At 39.6% G+C, this 12168-nt stretch overlaps 1 protein-coding gene across 1 annotated transcript in view; it reads right to left on the reverse strand.

Moving 5' to 3' along the window:
• The window catches only part of Slc39a9 (solute carrier family 39 member 9), a 48334-nt gene that overhangs the window by 19749 nt on the left and 16417 nt on the right, over positions 1-12168 (reverse strand). Inside the window, exon 2 of the mRNA XM_070031336.1 lies at positions 9560-9668. Within this exon, the coding sequence (XP_069887437.1) occupies positions 9560-9668 (109 nt within the window). The remainder of the gene's footprint in view (positions 1-9559; positions 9669-12168) is intronic.

Genomic DNA, 12168 nt, shown 5'->3' on the forward strand with positions numbered 1-12168 from the left:
TCTTTCTTTTCATCTGAGAAAACAAAAGTTATGCCAGTCTCCTCAGAATCTATCTTAGGTCATTTTTATGAGAACAAGCAAATGAAAAGCAGTAACAAACAATGACAATCTAATGCACCTAATTTTGTACGTAGGTTGATAGAAAAAATTGCAAATAAAAATAGAATAAAGGGTGAACAAAGGCAGCAATTGTACTTACTGGATACTATATTGAAAATGAAGTATACAACTGGTAGATAGCAAGGAGAGAGAAAAACTGGGAGAGAGCAAGGGAAAGGGTGACCTTGTCCAAAAAGAAATATACTCTGGGGCTGGGAATGTGCTTAGTGATAGAGTGCTTAGTATGCATGAAGTTCTGATTTGATTTCTCAGTTCCACATAAAAACAGAAAAATCCAGAAGTGGTGCTGTGGCTCAAGTGGTACAGTGCTAGCCTTGAGCAAAAAGAGCTCAGGGAAAGCATCCAGGCCCTGAGTTCAAGTCCCAGTTCTAACACACACACACACATAGACATACACACACACACACACACACACACACATACACACACACACACACACACACACACACACACACACACACACAATTTAGCTTCAAAATCTATCAGTTGGAGGCTGGGTGCTGGCAGCTCTTACCTGTAATCTTAGCTACTCAGGAGTCTGAGATCTCAGGATCATAGTTCAAAGTCAGCCTGAGTAGGAAAGTCCATGAGACTCTGATCTCCAATTAACCACCAGAAAATTGGAAATGGAACTATTACTCAAACTGATAGAGCACCAGCCTTGAACAAAAAAGCTTAGTGACAGTGTGGCCAAGCCCTGAGTTCAAGGCCCACAACCAACAAAACAAAAAAAGGAAAGGGGAAAGTCACTAGCAGAAAAACAAAAAGGACAGAGCAGTTAAAGAGGTATATCCTTCAATCTACATTCAGTTCTAGGTATATCAAAATTGTTAGGAGAACAAATTACAGTAAGAGACGCCTGTCCTATTCTTCTAGTTTATATTCATATATTTGATACTTAAATGTTTCAGGGCTGGGAATATGGCTTAGTGGCAGAGTGCTTGCCTAGCATGCATGAAGCCCTGGGTTCGATTCCTCAGTACCACATAAACAGAAAAGGCCAGAAGTGGCGCTGAGGCTCAAGTGGTAAAGTGCTAGCCTTGAGCAAAAGAAGCTCAGGGACAGTGCTCAGGACCAGAGTTCAAGCCCCAGGACTGGCAATAAATAAACAAACAAATAAATGCTTCAAGGACAAAATCTTTGTCTTTGTTATAGTTCATAGAAGAGGGTAACACAACCATTTCTAATTAAATTAAGCAGTTTGATTAAAGGAGTTACAAAGTCTTTTTTTGGGGGGTAGGAGGGAGGGGGGTGGGTGCTGGTCTTGAGGTTTGAACTCAGGGCCTGGGCCCTGACCCTGACCTTCTTTTTGCTCAAGGATAGTGCTCTACCACAAGAGCCACAGCACCACTTCCGGTTTTTCTCTGAGAAGTTTACTGGAGATAAGAGTCCTCATGGACTTTCCTGCCTGGGCTGGCTTTGAACCTAAATTCTCAGATCTCAGCTTCCTGAGTAGCAAGGATTACTGCCTTGAGCCATCAGCGCCTGATTTTGGTGTGCTTTTTTTGGTCCCCAAGGAGTTTTTCCTCTTTTAGGACTTCATACAAATAGGATCAGAAAATTCATTATATTCTTTTGAGCAAGTCTTACTTGGCTTAGCACAATGTTTTCAGATTCATTTATGCTCTGCAAATAAAAGCAGCCCATTTGTTTTTGTTGAGTAATGTTTTACTTTTTGGCTATAATACAATTTGCTAATCCATTCTAATTTTTACCTATCACAAATAAAGTGGTTATAAACTTTCAGGTCCAAGTCTTCCTGTTGATACATTTTCTTTTCCCTCAGTTAAATACCTAGGAACAGAGTTAATAGTTTCTGTGTATATTGCTCGACATGTTATCCAAAGTGGTTATACCATTCATAGACCCAACAGCATTGTGAATTGCAGTTGCTCTACAGCATTGTCATTAAATACTGCCAAGGCTTTAAACTTTAACCACTTTTACATATATGATTATGTCATCTGCAAACAGATAAGTAGAAAGTTTTCTTTCCTAGTTTGCTGAAAATCTTTTCATACATCAGCATTTAACTTTGTCAAATATTTTTCATGTACATGGATATGCAGGCATCTTTCTTACATAATGATTTAAACTCCTTTCAATAGTGCCATAGCAGGAGCTGGGAATGTGGCTTAGTGGCAGATTGCTTGCCTAGCATGCATGAAGCCCTCAGTGTAGCTCAAGTGGTAGAGTGCTATCCTTGAGCAAAAGAAGCTCAAGGACAGTGCCCAAGCCCTGAGTTCAAGCCCCAGGACTGGCAAAAAAAAGGGGAAGTAGGCCATAGTAGTATTGGCAAGCCTATTTGCAATTGACTTTACTTCCTCCATCAAGTTGTGGGACTTGAACTCAGGGGCTAGGTGCTGTCCCTGAGATTTCTTGCTCAAGGCTAGTGCTCTACCACTTTGAGACATAGTGCCACCTTTGTTTTTCTGGTGGTTAACTGGAGATAAGAGTCTCACAGACTTTCCTACATGGGCTGGCTTTGAACTACAATACTCAGATCTCAGCCTTTTTTTTTTTTTTTAATTTAAATGCCAGTCCTAGTGCTCTACTACTTGAGCCACATGTCTGCTTCCTACCTTTTTGGTATTTACTCTCACAGATTTGCCTGCCTGGGCTAGCTTTAAACTGTGGTCATCAGATCTCATCCTCCTGAGTAGCTAGGGCCACTGGCTCTTTTAAGGAACCAATTATTTTAAGGAACCTCCATACTGATTTCTATAGTGGTTGCACTAACTTAAATTCTCACAAGGAGTGTATGAGTGTGTACACACACACACACACACACACACACACACACACACACACACACACACACACACACACACCCTTGCCAACACTTTTTTTCTTTTTTCTTTTTTTTTTGTCGGTCATGGGGCCTGAACTCTGGGCCTGAGCGCTGTGAACTCTGGGCCTGGGCGCTGTCCCTGAGCTCTTCAGCTCAAGGCTAGTGCTCTACCACTTGAGCCACAGCACCACTTCCGGCTTTTTCTGCTTATGTGGTACTGAGGAATCTAACCCAGGGTCTCATGCATGCAAAACGAGCACTCTACCACTGAGCCACCTTCCCAGCTCAACACTTGTTTTCTTAATGAATGCCATTCTGACTGGGATGAGATGGAATCTTAGTGTAGTTTTGACTTACTAATGATGTTGAACATTTCTTCATGTATCTACTAGCCATTTGTATTTCTTCTCCTAAGAGAAGAAATTTCCTAAGAGCTATTTGTTCAATTTGCTTACCCACTTATTAATTATTTGTTCTTTCTAAGTTTTGTATTTTTTTGTATTTGTATATTCTGGATATTAATCCTTTACCTGTTGAATAACTACTGAGGACATCCATTGATTTGAAGTGTGTTTCTCTCTTTAGTTCAGAGAGCATAGTTAGATTATAAGATACCACATTCAGTGGTATCTTATATGAGACTCATCTGCCAACACAGACCATTTTACCTCTTTCTGATTTAGATGCCACTTATTAAGTTATTGCCTAATTGCAAGGCCTTCCTTCTGTAAAGCACAACAGAAAAAAAGATACAGATAACTTTTATTGCTAAGGAATCTGATAAGTGACATTCTTAAAGTGAAAATTAATGGATTATCTATACTAAATAATTCCTGATAACAGCAGGTTTTGACAATTAAATGTGTTATGAATACAACACATAGTATGAGTACATTTATATTTAGATTTTGAGACAGACGAGCACTAAGGAGGCAACTTGCATTCATATTTAGGTCTCTGACCCAATAGTCTGCCTTCTTCAACATGCCAATTTAAAAAAAATCCAAAGAATTATGATGCTCCCATTTTTTATTCTACAGTAAACAAGCAATGCAATGCTCAATAAACTTTGAAGTTCTTATAATTACTTTCTATAGAAAATCTCTACACATTAAAGCTGATTATCATCTAATTTGTGATTTTAAGAGGTATAATTATAGACAAGTATGTTAAATTCCTTTTCACATTAATTAGTATTTAATAATGCATATTAAAGCATCTGAGAAAAAGCTGTTAATTATTGTAATTCAAGGCTCACAGATGAGTGAAATCATAGGCTGTAGTAACATGCAAAAAATCTCTTTACATGAAATATAGCAAAAGGTTGGCTTGATCTATAATGAAGAATTCACTGGTGTATTAAAATTCTGCTTTTGAAAAAGAATGGTGGAGATACCTAGTACTGACCAAGATGGAATGTGCTCATTTCATCAATTACCCACAAATTACTACAACAAAACACACTTTAAAAAAACCACTGGAGGACTACAGAGTAAAACGTGTGCAGGGTGCCACTGGCTCTCACCTGTAATCCTAGCTGCTTAGGAGGCTGAGATCTGGAGAATCACAGATCAAAGTCAGCCTGGGCAAAGTCCTTAGGAACCTATCTCAATTAACTACCAAAATGTCAGACTAGAGATGTGGCTCAAGTGGAAGAATGCCTGCTATGAGCAAGAAATCTAAGACACAGTTCAAGACCCTACATTCAACCCTCCATTCCAATACCCCCGCCCAAAAAACTGCCACAAACAAGCATAGAAAAAAACTTCAAAGGAAACAGGAGTTACTGAGAGGTACTAGAGTAGAGGAACTATACTACTTGTTTTCTTTTTTCTCCTTTTTTTTTCTTTCCCCATGTTGTAGCCCAGTTACAGTTCTGATTAGCAGCAAAACACAGGTGGTTAAAAAAAAGGGGGGGGGAGGGCTGGGAAGGTGGCTCAGTGGTAAAGTGTTTGCCTTGCATGCATGAGGCCCTGGGTTTGATTCCTCAGCACCACATAAGGAAATGGTGCTGTGGCTCAAGTGGTAGAGTGCTAGCCTTGAGCTGAAGAGCTGAGGAACAGTGCCCAGGCCCAGAGTTCAGGCCTCATGACCGGACCCAAACAAACAAACAAACAAAAAAAAACAACCTGTCACCAAAAACAACAACAACAACGAAACACTTTTTAGGCCAGAGCAGCTAGAAGAAGGAACTGTAGTGATATAGAAGGGAAATCTAGCTGTTCTGTGTTCTGTTCTGCTTTATTACCTTTACTTTGTCTGAGAGTAGCTGAAGCCACTAGCTCTGCAGTTGCAGCACAGAGAACAAAACCTCCTAGAGAAACCTTTCTGACCAGAGGACTGAGAAAGGGGAGCCTAGGGTCCAAGTGTATAGGATACTGAGGAGGAAAGGATCAAGTGCTGAGTCAAGGATCCCTCTAATCCTGTGCACTAATGGCACAAATCCCAGGCTCATCCTTGTACTCTGCACGAACAGGAAACATTAAAAGGGGCAACACAAAATCTTCAAAAATCAACTAAAACCAGAACTATCTCCCTAAAAAAGGCAAGACACAATTTGTAGTTCTAATCTAAATAGGTTAACTGTCTCCTCAAACAAACTAAATTATTCTATAGAGGACTTGATGGGATCCAGAGTCTCCAATTATAATGTTCTAAATGTTTTAAGACGTAACTCAAAATTACTCTTCATATATAGGAAAAATTGAGAAAGGAAATTAACAAAGGAAAAGACAATTACACCCAAAGATAACTGATACTGGAAAATCTGAGGACATCCAAAGCTATCCAGTTATAGCTAGTACGACCATAGAGGACACATATCAAATGCATGGATGTCCTCAACAGAGGAACCAAAACAGTAAAAAGGAACCATGCAGAAATTTTACAACAGAGAAACATAGTATCTGAAATAACAAATTCATGAGATTTATAGCAGAATGAAGGTAAGAGTTAAGAATCTTTCTCAGAGTTAGGGAGCATCAACTGAGATCAATAGCTTACAAGGCCTAAAAGATAATAGCTCTTGTAGACTCCTGGGTTAATAAACACAGCAATCAAAAGGCAAAAGATGGCTAAACTGGATTTTTAAAAAATTATCAAATTATATGTTGTCTGTAAGAAGTCCCCCTTTCAGTATAAGGAATAACACAGGTAGGCTAAAAGTGAAAAGATGGGAAAAGCTATACTATGAAATACAGTGACACATCGATTGAAAGAAAACTAGATGGCTAAATTAAGCTCGATTGAAAGAAAACTAGATGGCTAAATTAAGCTAAAATAGACTTCACAACAAGGAACATTACCAGGAAAAATGATTATTACATAATAATTAAAGTGGTCAACTGACCAAAAAGGAATAGCAATCCAAAATGTGTATATACTTAACCTGATAGAAATGGACAGAGGAACAGACAAATCCACAATCAAAGAGACTTCAATATTTCTATCTCATCAATGTATAGAATGAACAGAAAATCAGCAAAGATCTGGAAGACCAATATTACCACAGTGATCCTAAAGATCATGATACCGGGTATTAGCAAAATGCATATGAAACATCTAACAAGATAAATCATATTCTACACCATTAAAGAACACTTAAACCAGGTGTAGCAGCTCATGCCTGTAATCTTATCTACTTGAGGAGATTAAAAAAGTGAAGGACTGTAAAGTAATACAATTCCCATCTCAACCAAAAGCTGGTCAGGGTGGTATGTACCTGTTATCCCAGCTACATGGGAAGCATAAATAGAAGGATCATACATGCTCCTGGCAGATCTAGGCAAAAGTATAAGACCCTATTCAAAAATAATTAAGGTAAAAAAGGTCTGGAGATGTGGTTCAAGTGGCAGAGTACATGCTTAGCATGCAGAGTTAAACCCTTTTTTTGGGGGGGGGGGGGATCCAGTCGTGGGGCCAGAACTCTGGGCCTGGATGCTGTCCCTGAGCTCTTCAGCTCAAGGCTAGCACTCTATCACTTGAGCCACAGTGCCACTTCCGGCTTTTTTCTTATGTGGTGCTGAGGAATCGAACCCAGGGCCTGGAGCATGCAAGGCAAGTGCTCTACCACTGAGCCACCTTCCCAGTCCCAGAGTTTAACCCTTGTACCAACCAACCAATCAACCAACTACAAACAAAACTTTAAAACTTGCAAGTATTCAAGGGCAGGGTGTATGGTTCAAGTGGTAGAACACCTGCTTAGCAAGAGTTAGGCCCCAAATTCAAACTCCAGTCTGACCTCTGCAAAATAAAATTTCTAGGTATTCAAATCATACTAAGTATGTTCTCCAACTAAAATGAAATTAAACTAGAAATTGGTAACAAAAAGAACAGAGGACACAGCCCAAATATTTAAAAATTAAGCAACAAACTTCTAAATAACATATAGAGTCCAGGAATATAGACTATTGGTAGAGCACTTGTCTAGTATGTACAAGCCCTAGTTTAATCCTCAGTACCATGAGCGAACAAACAAACAAACATAGGTAAAAAAGGAAGTTGCAAGAAAGTACAAAATATTTTGGACTCCATGAAACACAATGAAGCACAGTATGAAAATAAAAACATAGCACATTCTTTGAGAGACATAAACTTCCAAAGCTATTTGAGATAAACTATAGGTTTGTTAAAAGTTACCATTAGAAAAACCACAGACCAATATGCCTTATGAATAGAGAAGGAACACAAAAATGCTTAACAAACAGCTAACAAACTGTGTCCAACCATCTATATAATATAAAAATATATAAAATATATGTAATAACTAAAGAGAGGAGGTATATTTGTCTAACCCAACATGTAAAAATCAATCACTGCAGACTGAATCATCCAAGGAAATTTAATATCCACTTAAGATAAACACTCTCAGCAAACAAAAGCTTCCTTCATCTGAAAAGGGGAATCTGTAAACCACCCACAGCTAACATCAAGCTTAATCATGAAAGATTGAATGAGAGCAGGAAATACTTGCCTTCATTTCTAATCAGCCTCACTCTATATGGTCCATGGAGGACAAAAAGGAAAGGAAAAAACAGGCAGATTTGAAAGGAAAGCATCCAGCTGCTGAAATTCACAGATCATGTGATTGTTATATAGCAAATCCAAAGAAATCTATTCAATAACCTATAATGAAATGAATTTAGTAAATTTCTATTTACTAAAATACTAAAAATGGAAAAATTTTGAAGTACTGTTTACTATTTCAATACAACAAATATAATAAATAAAATGTGTGCACATACGCTAAAAATTTTAACACTAAGGTAAGGTAAGGTAAATTTAGCACTAAGGTAAGAAATCAAAGATGACCTAAATAAATAGACAAACATCTTTTTTTTTTTTTTTTTTGCGGGGGGGGGGGGGTCTGGTCATGGGCCTGAACTCTGGGCCTGGGCGCTGTCCCTCAGCTCTTCAGCTCAAGGCTAGTGCTCTACCACTTGAGTCCCTGAGCTATTCTGCACAAGTGAAGAATTAAGAGCACAAAATGCTCTACCTCTTCGAGCCACAGCCCTGCTTCTAGTTTTCAGGTAATTGGAGATAAGTCTCCCATGAGTTATAAGCATCCAGCTGGAAAACTTTATTTTTTAAGATGTTGACTCTATCTCAAATTAATAAATCCAACTTAGTCTCAAACAGAATCCCAGTACAAGCCAGGCATGATGATTCATACAAATCAGTAATACCAGCATTTGGGAGGCTGATGCAGGATGAGCTTGAGTTCAAAACCATCTTGGGCTATAGCAAGATCCTGTCTCAAAGTAAGTCCTCATCCCCCCCCCCAAAAAAAAAAACAAAACTCCAGCCAGGCGCTGGTGGGTCATGCCTGTAATCCTAGCTACTCAAGAGGATGAGATCTGAGAATCACAGTTCAAAGCCAGTCTGGGCAGAAAAGTCCCTGAGACTCTTATCTCCAGAAAAGGAGCACAGAGAAGTAGCACTGTGGCTCAAATGGTAGAAAATTAGCCGTGTGTGTGTGTGTGTGTGTGTGTGTGTGTGTGTGTGTGTGTGTGTGTGTGTGTGTGTGTGTGTGTGTGTGTGTGTGTGTGTGTGTGTGTGTGTGTGTGTGTGTGTGTGTGTGTGTGTGTGTGTGTGTGTGTGTGTGTGTGTGTGTGTGTGTGTGTGTGTGCATGCACGCGCACATACGCACGCATGCATGCCCACCAGTACTAGGGATTGAACTCAAGAGTCTTGTACTCTTGCTAAGCTTTCTTGCTCATGACTAGAACTCTACTACTGGAGGCACACCTCTAGCTTGGCTTTTTACTATTATTTGGAAATGGAATCTTTCTGACTTTTTTGTCTAGGCTAACTTCAAACTGTGATCCTCTACAGTTTTCAGCTTTTTGAGTAATTAGGATTTTCCCTCTACTACTAACGACATGTTCAATGTCAAAAATGTCAAAAGCTATTTCTTCTTTTGCCTGTGGTGGCTCATTACTGTACTCTTAATACAAAGAGGACAGTCAAGAAGATTTCAAGTTTGAGGCTACTGTGGGCTACTTAGTGAGTTTAAATACAGTCTAGGTACATAGTGACACTATGTCTCAAAAAATACAAGAACTCTTTTCAAGGTAGGAAAAAAAAATACATTCTCCTGCCAAACCTCCAAGTCAGTAACATCTCATATAAGGCTCTTCTCTTTCTCACCTTCCAGGATATCTTCATAAAGTGCATGCACTCCTTCAGGCACGATGACTGCCAGCGCAGTGCCACAGAGAAGGCCAGCACCCAAAACGGTCACCAGCTTCAGTCGCTCCTACAAAGAACCAAAAGAAACCCTGAAAAGACTAACCAATGAATGGGGGACAGTTTCTGAAGCAGTAAACATGAAAAAATGGCCAGCCTCATACAGGCTGCATGGGAAGCTGAGGCAGGATCATCTGGGCCCAGAGACTCAAGACCAGTCTAGGTAACCTATCAATACCACTGTCTTAAGAAAAATAAAGAGTAGATTAACAATGATGTAGATTGACATCTGCTATCTATGAAAGGGAAAGATGACTAGCTTTGCCTTGCCCTGGAAAGAATTGTGAACTGCTACAACTTACCTGGTGAACAATTTGTAATTTAGACTTAATACTCAAAAAGCATGAATTCTTGCTGGGCACTAGTGGCTCATGCCTGGCTTCCTAGCTACTCAGGAGGCTGAGATCTGAGGATCCCAGCTCAAAGCCAGCCCAAGCAATAAAGTCTCTTATCTCCAGTTAACTACCAGAAAATCAGACGTGGGCTGTGGCTCAAGTGGTACAGTGCTTTCCTTGAGCTGAAGAGTGGGGGGACAGTGCCCAGGCCCAGAGTTCAAGACCCATGACCGCCCCACAAAAAAGCATGAATTCTTGTTCAACTCTTCCTTTCTTATCCTTTCCCTTCACATTTCTCATTTCTTCCATGTAAAATAAAAAATAAATTCTCTAATCTAGAAATTTTACTTCTAGAAATTTATCCTAAAAAAAGAAAGAATTAAGCAGAGATGACCATGGCACTTACTATGTGTTCAAATCTAATTCATCTAATGTCCAAGAGAGGAGACTATTTAAATAAATGGTACTACTTCATCACAGAACCACAGCACTTAGCCATGAAAGTTATCATATAGCACAACCTCTACTCATGGATATACTCATGCTGCACTACTGTGAGGAAAACCTGATAAAACAATATATATTCATAATCACATAGCTATAAAAGTATGCACAAAGCAGAACACATTTGACTTCATAAACTATAAACTATAATATGCAGTAGAGTTATAATATTTAATTAACAAAACACAGTTTATCTACAATGAATGTGTTACTTCTACAATGAAAAAATGCAGTTAGATATTAATACTAGCCGGTTGTGGTGGCAAACACCTGTAAACAGGAGGCAGAGGCAAAAAGAATTCTGAGCCAGGCGCCAGTGGCTCACACCTGTAATCCTAGCTACTCAGGAGGCTAAGATCTGAGGATCGCAGTTCAAAGCCAGCCCGGGCAGGAGAGACTGTGAGAGTCCTATCTCCAATAAACCACCAGAAAACCGGAAGTGGCGCTGTAGTTCAAGTGGTAGAGCGCTTGCCTTGAGCTGAAGAGCTGAGGAACAGTGCCTAGGCCCAGAGTTCAACCCTACAACCGCCAAAAATAAATAAATAAATAAATAAAATTCTGGTTGAACGCCAGCCCAAAGTCAGCAAGGGACCAAGCACTGTATCAGAATGTGTGGTGTGTGTGCATGCGCACACGCACATGAGCCATTCCTGGGGCTTGAACTCAAGGCCTGGCCACTGTCCTTGAACATCCTTTGCTCAAGGCTAGCAGTGAGCCACAGCAACACTTCAGGCTTTTTCTGTTTATGTGGTACTGAGGAATCGAACCTAGGACTTCGTATATATATATTAGGCAAGCACTCTATCACAAAGCCACATTCCCAGTCCACCAGAATTTATTTATTTATTTTTAAAGCAATAGTATCTATGACCCAGCCATACCACTCCAGGCATCTACCCAGAATCTCACTATCCAGGATACCATAAGGAGGACACTTGCACATCCACATTCATTGTTGTACTCTATTCATAACAGCCAAGTTGTGGAAACAGCCCAGATGGCCTACATTAGATGAGTGAATCTAAAAGATGTGGTACTTATACACAATGGAATTTTACAGTAATTAGAAATAATAATATTGTCATTTGCAGGGAAATTGATGGACCTAGAACAAATCATGTAAAATGAGATAAGACACATTCAGAAAGACAAATGGTGCATGTTTTCTCTCATATGCAGAAACTAGAAGTAAAATACACTGGGATATGATAAATTATACAGAACTCCAGACATTCACACACAGTGAGACGAAAAGAGGATACACCTAGGGGAGGAACACAAAGGCATAATGCCTATGTGCCCCTGATCATATAAAATAATATTTATCAAAATGAACTCCAGGAAATGGAAACAAGAGGTTTTTGTTCATTTGTTCTTTTTTTCTTTCTTTCTTTCTTTTTGGCCAGTCCTGCAGCTTGATCTCTGGGCCTGGACACTATTCCTGAGCATCTTTTGCTCAAGACTAGCACACTATCACTTGAACGACAGCTCCGCTGCCAGCTTTTTCTGTGATTAACTGGAGATAAAGAGTCTCATGGACTTTTTTGCCCTGGCTTCAAACCACAATCATAAGTAGCTAGAATTACTGGCACAAGCCACTGGTGCCAGGCTTTTCTATTCATCTTGTTTATTCGCTGTCTTTGGGAGGGGGAAGGGAGCATAGAAATTGAG

Source organism: Dipodomys merriami, unplaced genomic scaffold (assembly GCF_024711535.1).
Source record: "Dipodomys merriami isolate MVZ:Mamm:240054 unplaced genomic scaffold, mDipMer1.0.p SCAF_1, whole genome shotgun sequence".
NCBI classification, from domain to species: domain Eukaryota; kingdom Metazoa; phylum Chordata; class Mammalia; order Rodentia; family Heteromyidae; genus Dipodomys; species Dipodomys merriami.